The sequence below is a fragment of the Rhipicephalus sanguineus genome, chromosome 2 (genome assembly GCF_013339695.2).
Source record: "Rhipicephalus sanguineus isolate Rsan-2018 chromosome 2, BIME_Rsan_1.4, whole genome shotgun sequence".
Taxonomy (NCBI): domain Eukaryota; kingdom Metazoa; phylum Arthropoda; class Arachnida; order Ixodida; family Ixodidae; genus Rhipicephalus; species Rhipicephalus sanguineus.
The window spans coordinates 13,599,763-13,613,032 of record NC_051177.1 but is presented as its reverse complement, the minus strand read 5'-3'; the positions used below and the strand labels follow the sequence as shown (position 1 = coordinate 13,613,032).

The 13,270-nt window shown below is 48.8% G+C and overlaps 1 protein-coding gene across 2 annotated transcripts in view; it reads left to right on the top strand.

Moving 5' to 3' along the window:
- The window catches only part of LOC119382431 (vacuolar protein sorting-associated protein 37A), a 55,162-nt gene that overhangs the window by 35,332 nt on the left and 6,560 nt on the right, over positions 1-13,270 (top strand). For both annotated transcript variants that reach the window (XM_037650129.2, XM_037650130.2), the window contains exons 8-10: positions 836-894; positions 3,832-3,994; positions 7,229-7,278. In XM_037650129.2, the coding sequence (XP_037506057.1) occupies positions 836-894; positions 3,832-3,994; positions 7,229-7,278 (272 nt within the window). The remainder of the gene's footprint in view (positions 1-835; positions 895-3,831; positions 3,995-7,228; positions 7,279-13,270) is intronic.

Genomic DNA, 13,270 nt, shown 5'->3' with positions numbered 1-13,270 from the left:
ATGTCATGAAATGAGTAAGTTTGTTGTTGATGGCAGAAAAATATGCGTTTTTATAATCTTTAATAAATTTAACCTGCTTCTTGCAAGGTGCAGAGGCCTGAATACTCCTGTGAATAAAGCAACGATCGCTTAGACCAGGCACAAAGACGAGTTCTGGAGTTGTCGTAAGCAGCAAGTGATTAGCAGAATGAGGTGAGCAAGAGTGGGCTGAAGTACAAGTTGCCTAAGGTTAAATTACAAAAAAATATTTAAAAATGACAACCATTGAATTGGATTTGCTGCAAGGCTTGGCGGTGAGTAGTCTAGACTATAGAAGGTAAATTGAAATCACCAGAAGAAATAAAGGACATCTGGGAAACCACACAGTCCAACTTATTTAGGACATCGCGTAATTCTTGACCAAATGTTGAAGATGCTGGCTATTGTAGCATACGCTGAAGATAAATGTTTTTGTGCCTTATAAATATACATGCACTAGTAAATTCTAAATTACAGTCTGCCATAATCACATTGGAAACAAAGGTATCCCAGACAGGTATTAACACACCACCATCTGGACGACCAATATGATCAGAGTAACATAATCTTTACTTTATCCTTATTTTCAGTGCACTATTTCAGTCATCAGTTGTGGAAGAAAGCTGTGTTTCGGTGAATATCTGTGAAACATGTTTCAGTAATGGATGATAAGCCTTATGTCTACCCTTCTGCTTCGCTTCTCTGTAAAGGGAACTCCTGATAAACTGAACACATTTTCATAATCACCTGAGGTTGCAATTAAAGAGAGCCCAGTGTACTTGAAAATGACTTTTCAAGCTACATGCTTTCTGTCCAGGGAAAACGCTGGAGCTCAAGCCTATCACTGAGCAGCGCAAACATCTGCTTTTACAAAAGGTGAGCTATAATATTGATGCCTCTCTGGCATGCGTGCTTTCTTTTCTTGAAAGGACACAGAAGAGAAAAACGATTTTTTCTCGTACAGTCGAAGCCGTTTATAACGAACTCGAAAGTGTCGCGAAAAGTGGTCGTTATATCAGTAGTTCGTTGTATATGGACTCGTCCTTAAAAACGTGCGCTTAGCGGCCAAGCCATTTTTTTTTCTTTGTGCACTTTTATTAAAGTGCTAACAACCCCTGCGGTGACAAGCTAAGCCTTTTCGCGTCGTGAAGCGATGCCCGCTGCGTGCTCACGAGTGAATTCAACCGCCTTTGCAATGAGCTGACACCGTTTCACCGAAGCGCGGTACCGCGACGTAGAGCCGATCATCCCTGGCTAGTTGCGTGCAGCGCGTCGCCTAGTTGGGTCGCGGAGTCACTGCCCGGGCCGCTTGCTGTATGCCGTATGCGCACGTTTGTACGTTCTTCGTGCTTGCTTCACTCCGGACCGTGCACGGGTGCGGCGACTAGCCTCTTCGTTCAACGCGGCGAAAACAAGCATTTTCCAAGCAACGCATACTCTACGTCTCCGCGATGCTCTCGCGGCCCTGCACGACGATGCGCGGCGCACTTCAGTTGTCACCTAGTCAAACACGCTGTATACGCTCGCTGTCAGTGCATCGACGTTTCTCGGTGCCCGCGCCGCTCAACAACAGCGAGCTACTTTCGTTTCTACAAAGCGACGCGCACTTTAAAAAAAAGCGGTCTCGCATGACGCGGCGGCGGCAAACTTGCAAACGGCAGCATGGCGCGCTCGTACCGCTGTCAATCCGCAGTGTACGGCGTACGCCACACGCAAAGCCGAGTATCTACAGATGACTGTGATAAGGCTGTCGGCTATAAGGCATAATTTCACGTTCATCGACGGCCGCCACCTCGCCTTCGTTCTTTTCTGATGCTTATCCGCAAAGGCATCGCCGCAATCGCGCGGAAGTCGTAATCACCGATCGACCGGCCTCTGCCGTTACCAAAAAGACGGACGACTTTTCGCGGCACATTGTGGCGTCGACGAGTTTAGGGACGCAGTGAACCTTTTTGCGATGGAAAGCTATCGCGGTTATCACTTCTTGCATTTATGCCTTCTTGCGTTCGAAGGCATTGTTTGGTTCATCGCAGGCGGTCGTAGCTGCAGAGAACGGCGTCAGGAAAGGTTACCGTGCGAAAGCTGACCGCAAGGCTTCATGCTGCCTACTATTTTTTTCCCCTAACTGCCATTCTATCACTGAAGAAATGCCTGGAAAGTGAGCGATCTCGCTCGCAGCATCCGAAATCTGCGTGCGGTGCTCGCCGGTCTGGGTACCTTAATCGCGAATGAGCGGGGCACGCGCGAGTGCGCGCCCGTCACGCTTTAGAAGGCATGTCTTAACTTTTTTTCGCTTCGTATGCGCCATGTTTTTACCGCGACCGTGTCCGAAGTGTTCGTTGTAAAAGTAGGAGGCTTTGAAAAATCTTCGCTATATCTGGACGCAGCTTCAATGGTTAGCATAGGAAAATCGTAAGTGCACACAAATATGGTCATTATAACTGATAGATCGTTATAAGTGGGTTCGACTGTACTAGTAAATTACTCTTTTACAATACCAAAATCACCATGCTTGTCATGAGAGGACGCTTGGTAAGCGCAAAAAGTGGTGATGCCACCTTGAAGTTTCCAATCGCTGTGACATCGTAGGTTTTGAAGGTATCTTCTACGGCCTATGTAGTTCCGAATTGGCAAAAATTAAGTACATTGTCCTCTGAGGGGGGCCAGAGATGTAACACACCAAGTTTCAAGAAATTTCGTTTGGCCAATGTCGGCAAAATACGAAAAATTACTTTGAAATTCATGATTTCAGTGCAAAGTTTAAAAACAAAACGTTGACGTTAATTTTGTCTATTACTAAACCTATCGTGGTGAAATTAACGACAGTAGAGTTTTCAAAGTATAACTGATCAGTTGTTTCACTTCAGTGTCCCTTTAAATGTAGTCACTGTGGAAGTATTAGACACAGAGAGAGAATCAGGTTCCTATAATGGAGACATTGCACAATTGTTCATTTACTAGTGTGTGCACAAAATTTTTGAAGCACCATTCATAAGAGGCAGCAGTACTGCATCATTGCTTAATTTTTTATAGAACGTTATGACATGGCACACCTTTCTGGCAAATTTTGTGCTGTTTTTCAGCTGTCTTCTGGCTTGTCATGCTTTTACAAGCCTCACAAAGTTCTTTCATGCTTGTTTAAATTTGTCTTGAGCTCCGCACATGTCAGGTCATTACTAGTTATTTCTCGTGTGATATAGTGCTGCCTTCATTTGGTTATTATAAGTCTTCTTGCATTTCCTTGCGAGCTGGCCAAGCAACTTGCAGTTGGCCTTGCGTTCCTATGTTTACGGATGTTTTCATTGCAAGCTTCCATCTTCCACTTCCTGCCGTTTTATGTTTTGCGTGTCATTTCTGTCTCACGTGTACCATAAAATTACATATAAAAGTCCATATATAGTTAGCACATTGTATTGTGATAGCAATTATATGAACACTCCAGGCACATTTTTGCCGTCTCTGTCGACGTTTGCCATGAGATTCCGTATAGGGCGATAGCATCACCCCGCTTGTTCTGTGTTGTCGTATGTGCAAGTGAAAGCGTGCAAGGGCAGCCGACGATCGCAGCTCAAACAGAGAGCTCCATCAGGAACTGCATACTTTCATCGGCTTCACAGGAATCAGCAGAAGGCTTTGAACGTGCCGTGTTCTCAGCGCTCAGTTTATATTGGAGCGATAGACAGCACGAAGGTCGCCTGCTAAAGGAGTGAGCTGCTAGCTTTACTTCATATAACATTGCAATTTGTTGCTACTGCATTCACTGCTTTGCCTTTGGGGTGAAAGTGCGACTTTCCAAGAGGTGGAACCATGCAGGTGGATGAGGTGAATGTGCTGAAGGAAGAGTTTGAGCAGAACAGCCAGGTGCTGGAGGCCCAGATGCAAGCCTACCAGCCGTCCACCCTACAGGACAACCTACGTGTGGCCACACAGGCCGCTGAAGAGGAGGCCGACACCATCGCCCAGCAGTTTCTCAATGGTGAGACACATGCATGGGAGCTTTGCTTTAGCAGGAGGCAATTACAGTAAACCCTCGTTATAACGAAGCCAACAGGACGGCAAAAAAATGCGATATAAGCGGTAATTCGATGTACGCGACTGCCCCATAAAAGCTCAGCAAGTACAGCTAAATTATCCATGACAACTTCGCAGAAGTGGTATTCATTGAAACAAACCTTTACTCACGCACAAAAAAGTCAGTCAGCTGGCTTTGTCGGGTGCTTTGGCTGGGCGCGAGGAGTGCCTGCTCCAGTTTGTTCAGGTAAATTATGAGGTCGTGGTTGCCGCCCGCGCACTCCAATCTACTTTGCAACAGACGGAGGATCTCCTGCGTTTGTGCCACTGTTGGTATTTCACGAGGCTGTTCGTCTAGCGGCTCTTCTTCCTCACCTGGGCCTCCAAGCAAGTCGACTATTTCGGCATCCGTAGCTGGGGCAACGACGGGTACATCTGCGTCAGCCTTTGCAAATGATTCGAAGTTGCTTTCCAGATCTCCGCCAACGATGCTGTTCACAGCTTCGTTGAGATCGTCGCAGTCCTCGCAGTCGTCATCAGCGACTTCTGCATGCAACCGGGAAAATCCGGCAGATGCAAAGCAGTTTGCAATCTTTGCAGGTGCCAGTTCTTTCCATGAATGGCGCAGTAAATGCACTGCTCCAAGTAAGTCTTGTTGGCATCATACGCAACGAGCATTCGTTGTAAAAGACTTTTCCGGTATAACTTTCGTGTTGTCTCAATAATGCCTTGGTCCATGGGCTGCAATATCGCTGGTCGTGTTCGCTGGTAGCAATTCCAAAGTGATTACTTGCAGATTTTCAATCTTGCCATAGCTAGGGCAATCGTTGATAACAAAAAGCACACGCCTTTGCTTTACCCTAAACTTTCGATCGAGCAGGCGCACATACTCTTCGAAAACGGCTACGGTCATCCAAGCTCGTCTGTTGCTTTTGTATATGCAGTCTTTGGGTATCGTTGCGTTGCAGAAGCACCGGGGCTTTGCCGCCTTCCCTAGTATCAGCAAAGGAAGCTTGTCCTCCCCCGTCGCGTTAGCACCGAACAGCACTGTAACACTTCTTTGCTTTGTTTGCATCCTGATAAGGTTCCGCCCGGTGTAGTGTACGTGCGCTTGGGCAATATTTTGTAAAAGAATGCCGCCTTGTCCAAGTTGTAAATGTCTCTATCTTCATACTGCTGAAGTAGGGCGCTCGGCCGATGCTTGCGCCATCCATCCACGACGTCGCGGTCCACGGCTGCACTCTCATCAACGATTGATTTTGAAGACACGCCGTGCCGTCTCTTGAAAAGTTCAAGCCAGCCGTTGCTGCGCTTAAAATCTTGCTTGCTCGTTTGGGCGTCTAGGGCTTCGACTTTTGCGGTCAGTGCATGCCCATTTACAGGAAGGCTTGCACTTCTAGCGTTTTTCAGCCATTCGAGAAGCGCTCTTTCCACTTCAGGATACATAGAACCATGGTTGCGCTTTCGTTTGGCTGAGAAACACTTCTTGAAGCCGTCGAGCACGGCATCCTTATTCTTCAGAACAGTTGATAATGTTGATGATGGTATTCCGAATTGTCTTGCGATTTCAGACTGCTGTTGGCCTCCTTTTTCCACCTCACGTATCAGTTGAACTTTCTGCTCCAATGTCAGACACTTCCGTGCAGGTACCGGCGGTGCAATTTTCACTTGACAGTCACTAAAAGAACACACGATGCGCACACACAACGCCACGAGTTCGCACAAACCTCGCACAACACACGTGCACGTGTGTCTTGCAAACACGGATGGAAAAAACCCAGGGAGCACGCCAAGGCATTGGCTCTGTGCTGGTCACGTGTCACCACCGGCGTAGCCAGTGGCGTTGCGGGGAGCAGCCGGCATGTTTATGTACAAGGAGCGGTCGCCTCCGTACCGGAGTAGGGTGCGGAGGGGGAGGGTAAAATCAGTGCTGCGGAGACTCTCACGCTGTCTGCACTGGCGCGCTTTAGCCTGGTGACGCTAGTGCGAACATGGCTCGCTAAGCGCAGAAAAGGTCATTCGGCGCGGGATGTGGATGAAAAAAGCGCACAGGCACTTGTTACTTCGTTTTAAGCGGAGCATGCTTCGAGTAATCTGGTCTAAAATACACGCATTTGGGTCGGGATTACATGACACTTTGATAAAAGCGATAATTCGAATAAAGCGACTTCGTTGTAACGAGAGTTTACTGTACAAGGTACTTACAGAGCAGCATGTAAATTTATATTTTTGCTGTGCTAATAGATACGTTGCATTTCCAGTTTTAACAGTGCCACCACATATGTGTGTTTATGGTGTGCTACTTTGTATCGAGCATTTCTTTACTCCTTGTATGTTGCTGGAATCGAGAGCGCCTTCCCCTTTGGTGCCTCGTTCCCCAGCTAGCATGTGTGCCTGCCCCATGCGGCTCTAGCACCAGGAACCGTTGTTAAACGGCAACATGGCGGCCCTGGTGACGACGTCGGGTCTTTTTGCCCGGTGCATGCCATGTGTCGCCCCTTTCCGGCGTTCATATGTTGTGCACGGCACGCTAGCACACGCCACTGTGCTAAACGTCTCCTCATTGGCCGCCAGTGAAAGCTCCCTCTCCTTATGAGCTCGCCTCTGTCTGGTGTTGGCTCACCGTGGGAGATGCACGCACGCCCGCAACATGGAAGTCACACGCTGCCTCTGCAGGCGATTTCTCGTTCACCTGCTTCGATGGTCTCTCTTTGTGTGATAGTCGTATTGCTGCAGGCAAGCGTACTCGATCAGTCTTGCAGGGTTTCCCTGTACGGCCCGCAATCCCGTGAATGTCGCATTCTGCTGCATCTTTGGTTAATAATAAACCTGTGTTTGCTGACGACCTGCCTCGAGTGCCTTTCCTGCGCCTTGTCAGAGAGTCGACGAACCTGGCCGCAGCATCTTCATGCGCGGCAGCGGTGGAGAACGTCACGTTTATATAAAAACTGGGCTCATATCTTATATGAGCACATAAAAATACATAATATCGACAGTTTTCATCATCCTAACTTAAATAATAAAGCACCTTATGTCTAAAAAACCTCTTTCCCATTAAGCATAATAGGTAACAATTTTCAACCCTTTTACTTGATTGTATCAAGTTTGAATGAGCTGTAATGCAGTCACTTAATTGTATATCACAATTGTCATGTGTGTACACAGACTTGTAGTCTACAATGCACTTTTCTCTTTCTAGGTAAACTAAGCACAGACCTGTTCCTTGCAAAATTTATGGAAGTAAGAACGGTGAGTAGCTCTGCATCTACTTACAGCCACTCATTTCCTTGAGGTAGTTTTAGCTGTTGGAGAAAAGCAACTATCGTGGTACGTTTGTTTTTTTAACGGACAGCCCCACTACTATGACTGCCCCATATATTTTGGGGAATCTGCTTTCTTATGTGTATCTAATGTGAGAGTTATTCTAGAGAAAAAGATTCGGTCATGCTTGTGGGAATATAGTGCAAGATGTTTTATGGTAATGGGGTAAAATATGTGGAGGTGTTCTTCATTGGCGAAGTAGCTTGGAGTGCCTAAGCATAATGCGGAATTTGAGAGCACACTGTTTTTAAAGCCGTTTGAAGATTTTGACGGCCAGCGTTGCCGCCTGCCTTTGGGTCGGTGCGTGGTTGACAGAGAGCGGCGATCAAGCAATTCGGAGAAGACATGGAGGGGATGATCGAGCAATTCGGTAGAGATGCGGAGGGGACAATTGAGCAATGCAGAGAAAGTGCGGAGGGGGAAAGGCACTGCGGAGAAGCCGCCGTCGCCGCGCAGCGGCTGTCTGCCACTTCGCGCTTCACAAGTACACGAGAGGGCCCTTTTTGCACACCTGAATGAGAGTTTCTGAGTACAAAACATATTGTTACGACGGGGTGTATTTATTTACGAATGAATAGATGAAAGGGACGAAGGGTTGCCGTGCCTAACACTCTTCCTTTCCCAGACAATGCCCTCTGGGCGAGTATCAATTACGTGCGCTAAGAGTCACAGGGATGACAGCGCTGTAGGCGGGCGACGTGAGCAAGCTGTGTCTGCCTAGAACGGTAGCCGTGAGATACGAGGTGAGCGATCGAATACGTGACATCACTTAAGCGATTGACGATGATGAAAGGGCCAGTGTAACGAGCCAGAAACTTTTGGCACAGGCCGCACTTGCGAAGTGGTGTCCAAAGCCACATTTTGTCCCCTTTTTCGTATGACACGTCCTTGTGTCGTGAATCATTGGCGAACTTGGAGCAGTCCTGGGACGCCAACGTACGGAGCTGAGCTATGCGACATGCTTCTTCTGTGTGGCAGAGAGTCTGGGCAATAGAAGAGTCCGCATGAGCATTTAAAGGCAGAATGGTGTCAAGGAAGCTGCGGGGTGGTCTAACATAAAGAAGATAGGACTGTAGCCAGAAGTTTCATGCTTTGCCGTGTTGTAGGCGTTATAGGGGTTACCTTGTAACAAACAGATCCGCGCGTGCGAAACTGTCCCGTCTTTGGATCACACCACGCACTAGAGGAGTGTAGTTACTCGCTACTAGCGCTACGCAGCAGCCCTAACAGTCAGAGCTGTGACCCCCTATCCCGCGGTTCGCGTTGAGTTGCGGCCACGGCGGGTTTCAGGCCAGTGGTAACAGAGACGAGTTCTTTGCCTGACACAGTTTATTGTGCCAAAAGCGCCACCAACGCAACAAAAATACAGATAACAACGAAGCGGCGGAGAAGTTCCGCACGACGACGTGAAAACAACAACAAAATGGGAAGCACACGAGATTTAGAGCGATAAGGCTCGACTCACCTCTCATGGCTTCGCAGTCCGGCCCTGAGGCAGTAAGTCACCTCACAATAGACCGGGCGTTGCGCAGGGGGTGATGGCGGCTGGGTGGCTCCCGACTCGATCAAGCTGTGGTGGTCACCGCTGCTCGAGTCGAAAGACGAGGCGGTCCCCAAGAAAGCGGCGCGCGTCCCTTGGGGTCTGGAGAGGAGTCTCTCCAGAAAAAGGCAAGGAGGGAAAACGGGGCATCTCGACTTCGGCCAGGGAGCAGGGCGCGAAGGGCTGCGGGAGCAGCAGAATGCCGTCTCCCACGCAACCCCCCTCGCCACTGCGCGTGCAACCGTAGCGCGAAGTCGAGGTGTCCGCCGCGTTGAAGACAATGGGTTGCATGTGCAACCCCACAGCGTAGGTGATAAAGGGTAAGATGTCATCCCAATTTTTACGCCTGGAATCGACATACATTGAAAGCACGTTGGTCGATGTTCTGTTGGTGCGCTTGACGAGACCGTTTGTCTGCGGGTGATAAGGAGTCGCGTCGCGAAACTGACAAGCACAGAGATGCAATAGCTCTTCTACTACATCGGCCACGAACTGGCGACGACGATCGCTCACAATAATACGAGGCGGTCCATGGCGCAGTATAACCGAAGACAAGAGGAAACTCAATACAGTAGACTCCCGTTAAGATAAATTCGAAGGGACCGTGGTTATCTGTTCGTCTTATCAGGAGTTCGGCTCATCAGAAGTGCCCTCAAAAAGAGACACGCTAACATGCCAAGTGCATCCAAATATGGTAACACTGAATGGAGTAGACTTACAATGGGGGCAAAAAGACAAGAAAAATCATTTGTTTAGCTCGTCTAGATAAAAACTATGCCTTCAAGCAGAATATTTACACGAATCTTACGAGCACCGATTTCGCGTGTTCAAAAATAAAAACGCTCATGAAGATATATGCTACCACATTCACATGATAAAACTGTAACACGCTCCTATGTTGACGATTAGAAAAAAAATTAGGAGACAAGCACAATTTTTCTTCAAAGAATGTAAAATTTATTGTCCTGGCAGTTCCTTTTCTTCTGTGAGCCTGTTTTGCTGGCTTAAGATCACTTCTGGATACGCCTCGGTCGCGTGTTGTTGCCTTGACAAAGTCATTATACGCTGAGTTGCTTAAGAAAGTCTGCAAGGTTTTCTTCGAGGTCCACATATTTTCCCGTTTTCGGCCCGTAGTAACTTTTCCTGATCGACGTGCAGCTGAAGATATCCCATCGCACTACTCACGGTCACAAGCTTCGCGCACACGAAAGAGACACGACGCAGCTATATTCACTGTGCAAAATAGCCTTCCTTTGTCGTGCGCTTCCATAATCAAAATGGCTCATCACAATTTGCACTTCACTGGGAACAGATACAACGCGCACAGGTGCTACGTGAACCAACGCGAATCGACCACAAAATACATGTGCTCGGCCACCATTGTGTGATGGCGATGACAATGCACCTTGTGGAGATTGAGGCTTGCCCGTCGCCAGCGCGCGGGTTTTCCGCCTATTTTTGCCCTCCTCATGTCCGATCATGCCGCTCCCCTGCTCCGCCGTCCTACGGCGCTAGGCGAGCGGGGGTGACGTTAATTAACCCCCCTCACCCCGGCGCCGGATCTCGACGGTGGCGCCGCGTTCGCGTCTCGCGAGACGTTGCACACGGCGGGGGAGTGAGACTGGTGAGACTCTCTCTGGACCTCGTAAGGTAAGCACGTATTTTCTTTCCCGTCCGTCGGCTCCTTTGCTTTGGGCTCGCTCGTACGGAGTTCGCTAACGGTGCCTTGTGCCAGCGGCGAGCGCTTACCTTATGTTGTCCTTTTCCGAATGCTAGGCTGAAGAGCGGTGCGGTGCATTCGCGCGTGGTCATGCTATGCCGAAACCGTACCTATCGAAGCCAACACGAGCGGAGTTTGCCCTTGCTCGAGCGATTGGGCCCTGTGGTCGCGGATCGTGAGAGTACGCAGCATAGTCGCGAAGGGACCGTTTCCCTCAGCGGCGTGTCGCCGTGAGCCCTTTTGCCCGCGGAGACGTGCTCGCGGCACCCTTTGTGTTGTACTTTCGCCCGTGGCGTGGTTAAGCCTGTTTTTGCTTCTCCCGCTGCCTTTGGGAGCGGGCGTTGTACTGCGTTTTGTGGTGTTGCCGCAGGCAATAACGTGTTGCGGATCTCGAGAGCAGTACTGTGTGCTTGCCGCGCTACGCTCGGCGCCTCTGTTTGCGCTCGAATGTACGTGTGCAGCGGTGCGCTAGTTCACGCGAGGCGACTGGCAGACGCGGCCCTGTGGCTCGCTAAGTACAAACCCACGCTAGTGGCCGTACTCCTGCGAGATACGTGCACACTACAACCTGACCCCTCTGACGGGAGTGCACCGCAATTGTGGTACGTAATGCACAGACCGTTTTTGTTCCTGTTGTCGCTTTCTTTTTCCCCACTCCCCTTGTTTGCCCCTCTGACCACGGCAGAGGGGCCCCAAGCGCTTGTGTTCTTCTGTTCTCCTTTGTACTCCAGCTGGGAAACTGAAGAACGGGGGGGAAATACAAAAGGACGCACTGGCTTGGGGGTCCAAGTTGTAAATCCCCCTACTCTTTTTGTTGCTTTCTTTGCTGATAAAGCCCACACCTCCCCCACCCACAGGCTGGGGGTGAGAGGGGATACTGGCTTTATCCGCTGACCGGTCTTCTTCGTTTATCTCGCGCCCTCCGCGTTGCGATTTGCTTCGTGTCTTTGCTCCAGGAAGCGCTTTTTTTCATCTTTTTTGCGTTTTCACGGTCGCCTGAATGCCCCAGCAAGACTGCAGTGTTCGTTTCTTAGAATCGCTAGCGTTGTCGATCGCCGCGAAAGTTCATCTTAACAGAAGAGTAAAGTTGGGCGGTTCGTCTTAAGGGGAGATGCGGGTCGAAGACACTTTTTTTTTTTAATATTCAACCTAAAGCAATGAAACTTGGGGTATTTGTAGCGAGTTTTATGCTGATTTCAAATACATAATTAGTTTTCTTGTAAGTTGCATACTTTTTGTTCTGCACCATGACAAATATGTAAAACATAGGCCTTTTAGCCCCCCTATTTCGATCCTTAAACTTCTATACATTTTGCCAATTAATGGCTCATATTGTTCCATTTGAACTGTAGAGTGCCAAAAACTATCCAGAAAGTGCATAGAAAATATTTGCTAGACGTGAAAAATTCAAACATGGGAAATCCATTATTACGCCGACCCTGGTAAATGTTTACTTGCGAATTTTCTAATATGCATAAATAGTATTGAGATTTGGGGGAGATAACAGCACTCTTCACACCTTAGAGAAAATTTGGGCAAAATTTCATGCAGATCCGAGCACCAGAAATACCAAAAACAAGAGGGGCACGCTGAAAAAGTTGCCAAAAAGTGTTTTGAGAGAAACGAATTTTAAAGTTAAAATTGGATGTTTATTTATGAAACAGGTAATGAAATCCGATCAAAATTGCACACAAAAGAGGTAAATGGTTCTTCTCGTAGCCACTGCCACTAAAATGTGCCAGTGCCATAAGTTTCTCGTTCAGAGCTCTTTCGAGCAGAGTAGCTATTGCGCGAACTCCCGCTGCCGTAGGTTCTGCTTGCGATTGGTCCGTCACTTGCCGCCCCGATGCTGGCCTCCTCGCTCGGAGCAACTCGCCGCAATGCATACGTCATCAAAAGAATACTTTCAGGGCACTCGCTGTTCTCACATTGTAGTTCCAGAAACGACGCCTTTGCTTTTGTAAGCTGGTTTCCGGACGCGTATTCCTGAACGGTGACACGTTGGACACACTGCACCGATCACGAGGATGTTCAGTGCTGTTATGTCAGCGATCAAGGAAGACTCTTTCTACCGTGACCTTTCTTCGTCGTCGAAGAGTCCAATCTTCTCTTTGAGAGGCCCTGACATACTCGAACGCCACGGCAAACTCGTCGGAAGCATCGCCGTCGCCGTCGCTAGGCCTTGCGGCAGCAGACGCACTTGCCATTCGGCGAGTGTTTGGCTTCAATTTGCTCCGGCGTCCTCTAAATTTGTTCACTGAGCGATACTTCACTGGCCGGTGACTGCGCTTGCTATGGTTCTCTTCATCCATGATGAAAATAAATACGCGAGAGAAACATTCAGCTGCGCAGCTCGATGAAACACGGACCCTGCAAGCAGGCTTCACAACACGCAAGGCGTGCAGCGGCCAATGGCGGTCCCCGATCCGTACCACGTGATTTAAAAGCCAGTCGCAGCACTCGAAAAGCGCGGCAAAAGCATGCTTTCTTTATTATTTCTTGCGCTTCTGTAGCGCGGGAAACCATGGTTATTTGAAGATCTCCTCATGCGATCCCCAATGGCGAGCGGCCGCGCGTTATCGGCCGTGAGGCGCTAGAAGACGTCACACTTTTGGTCAAGATTAACAGCCACCTTGTGCTCTTTGGACACAATTTTAACG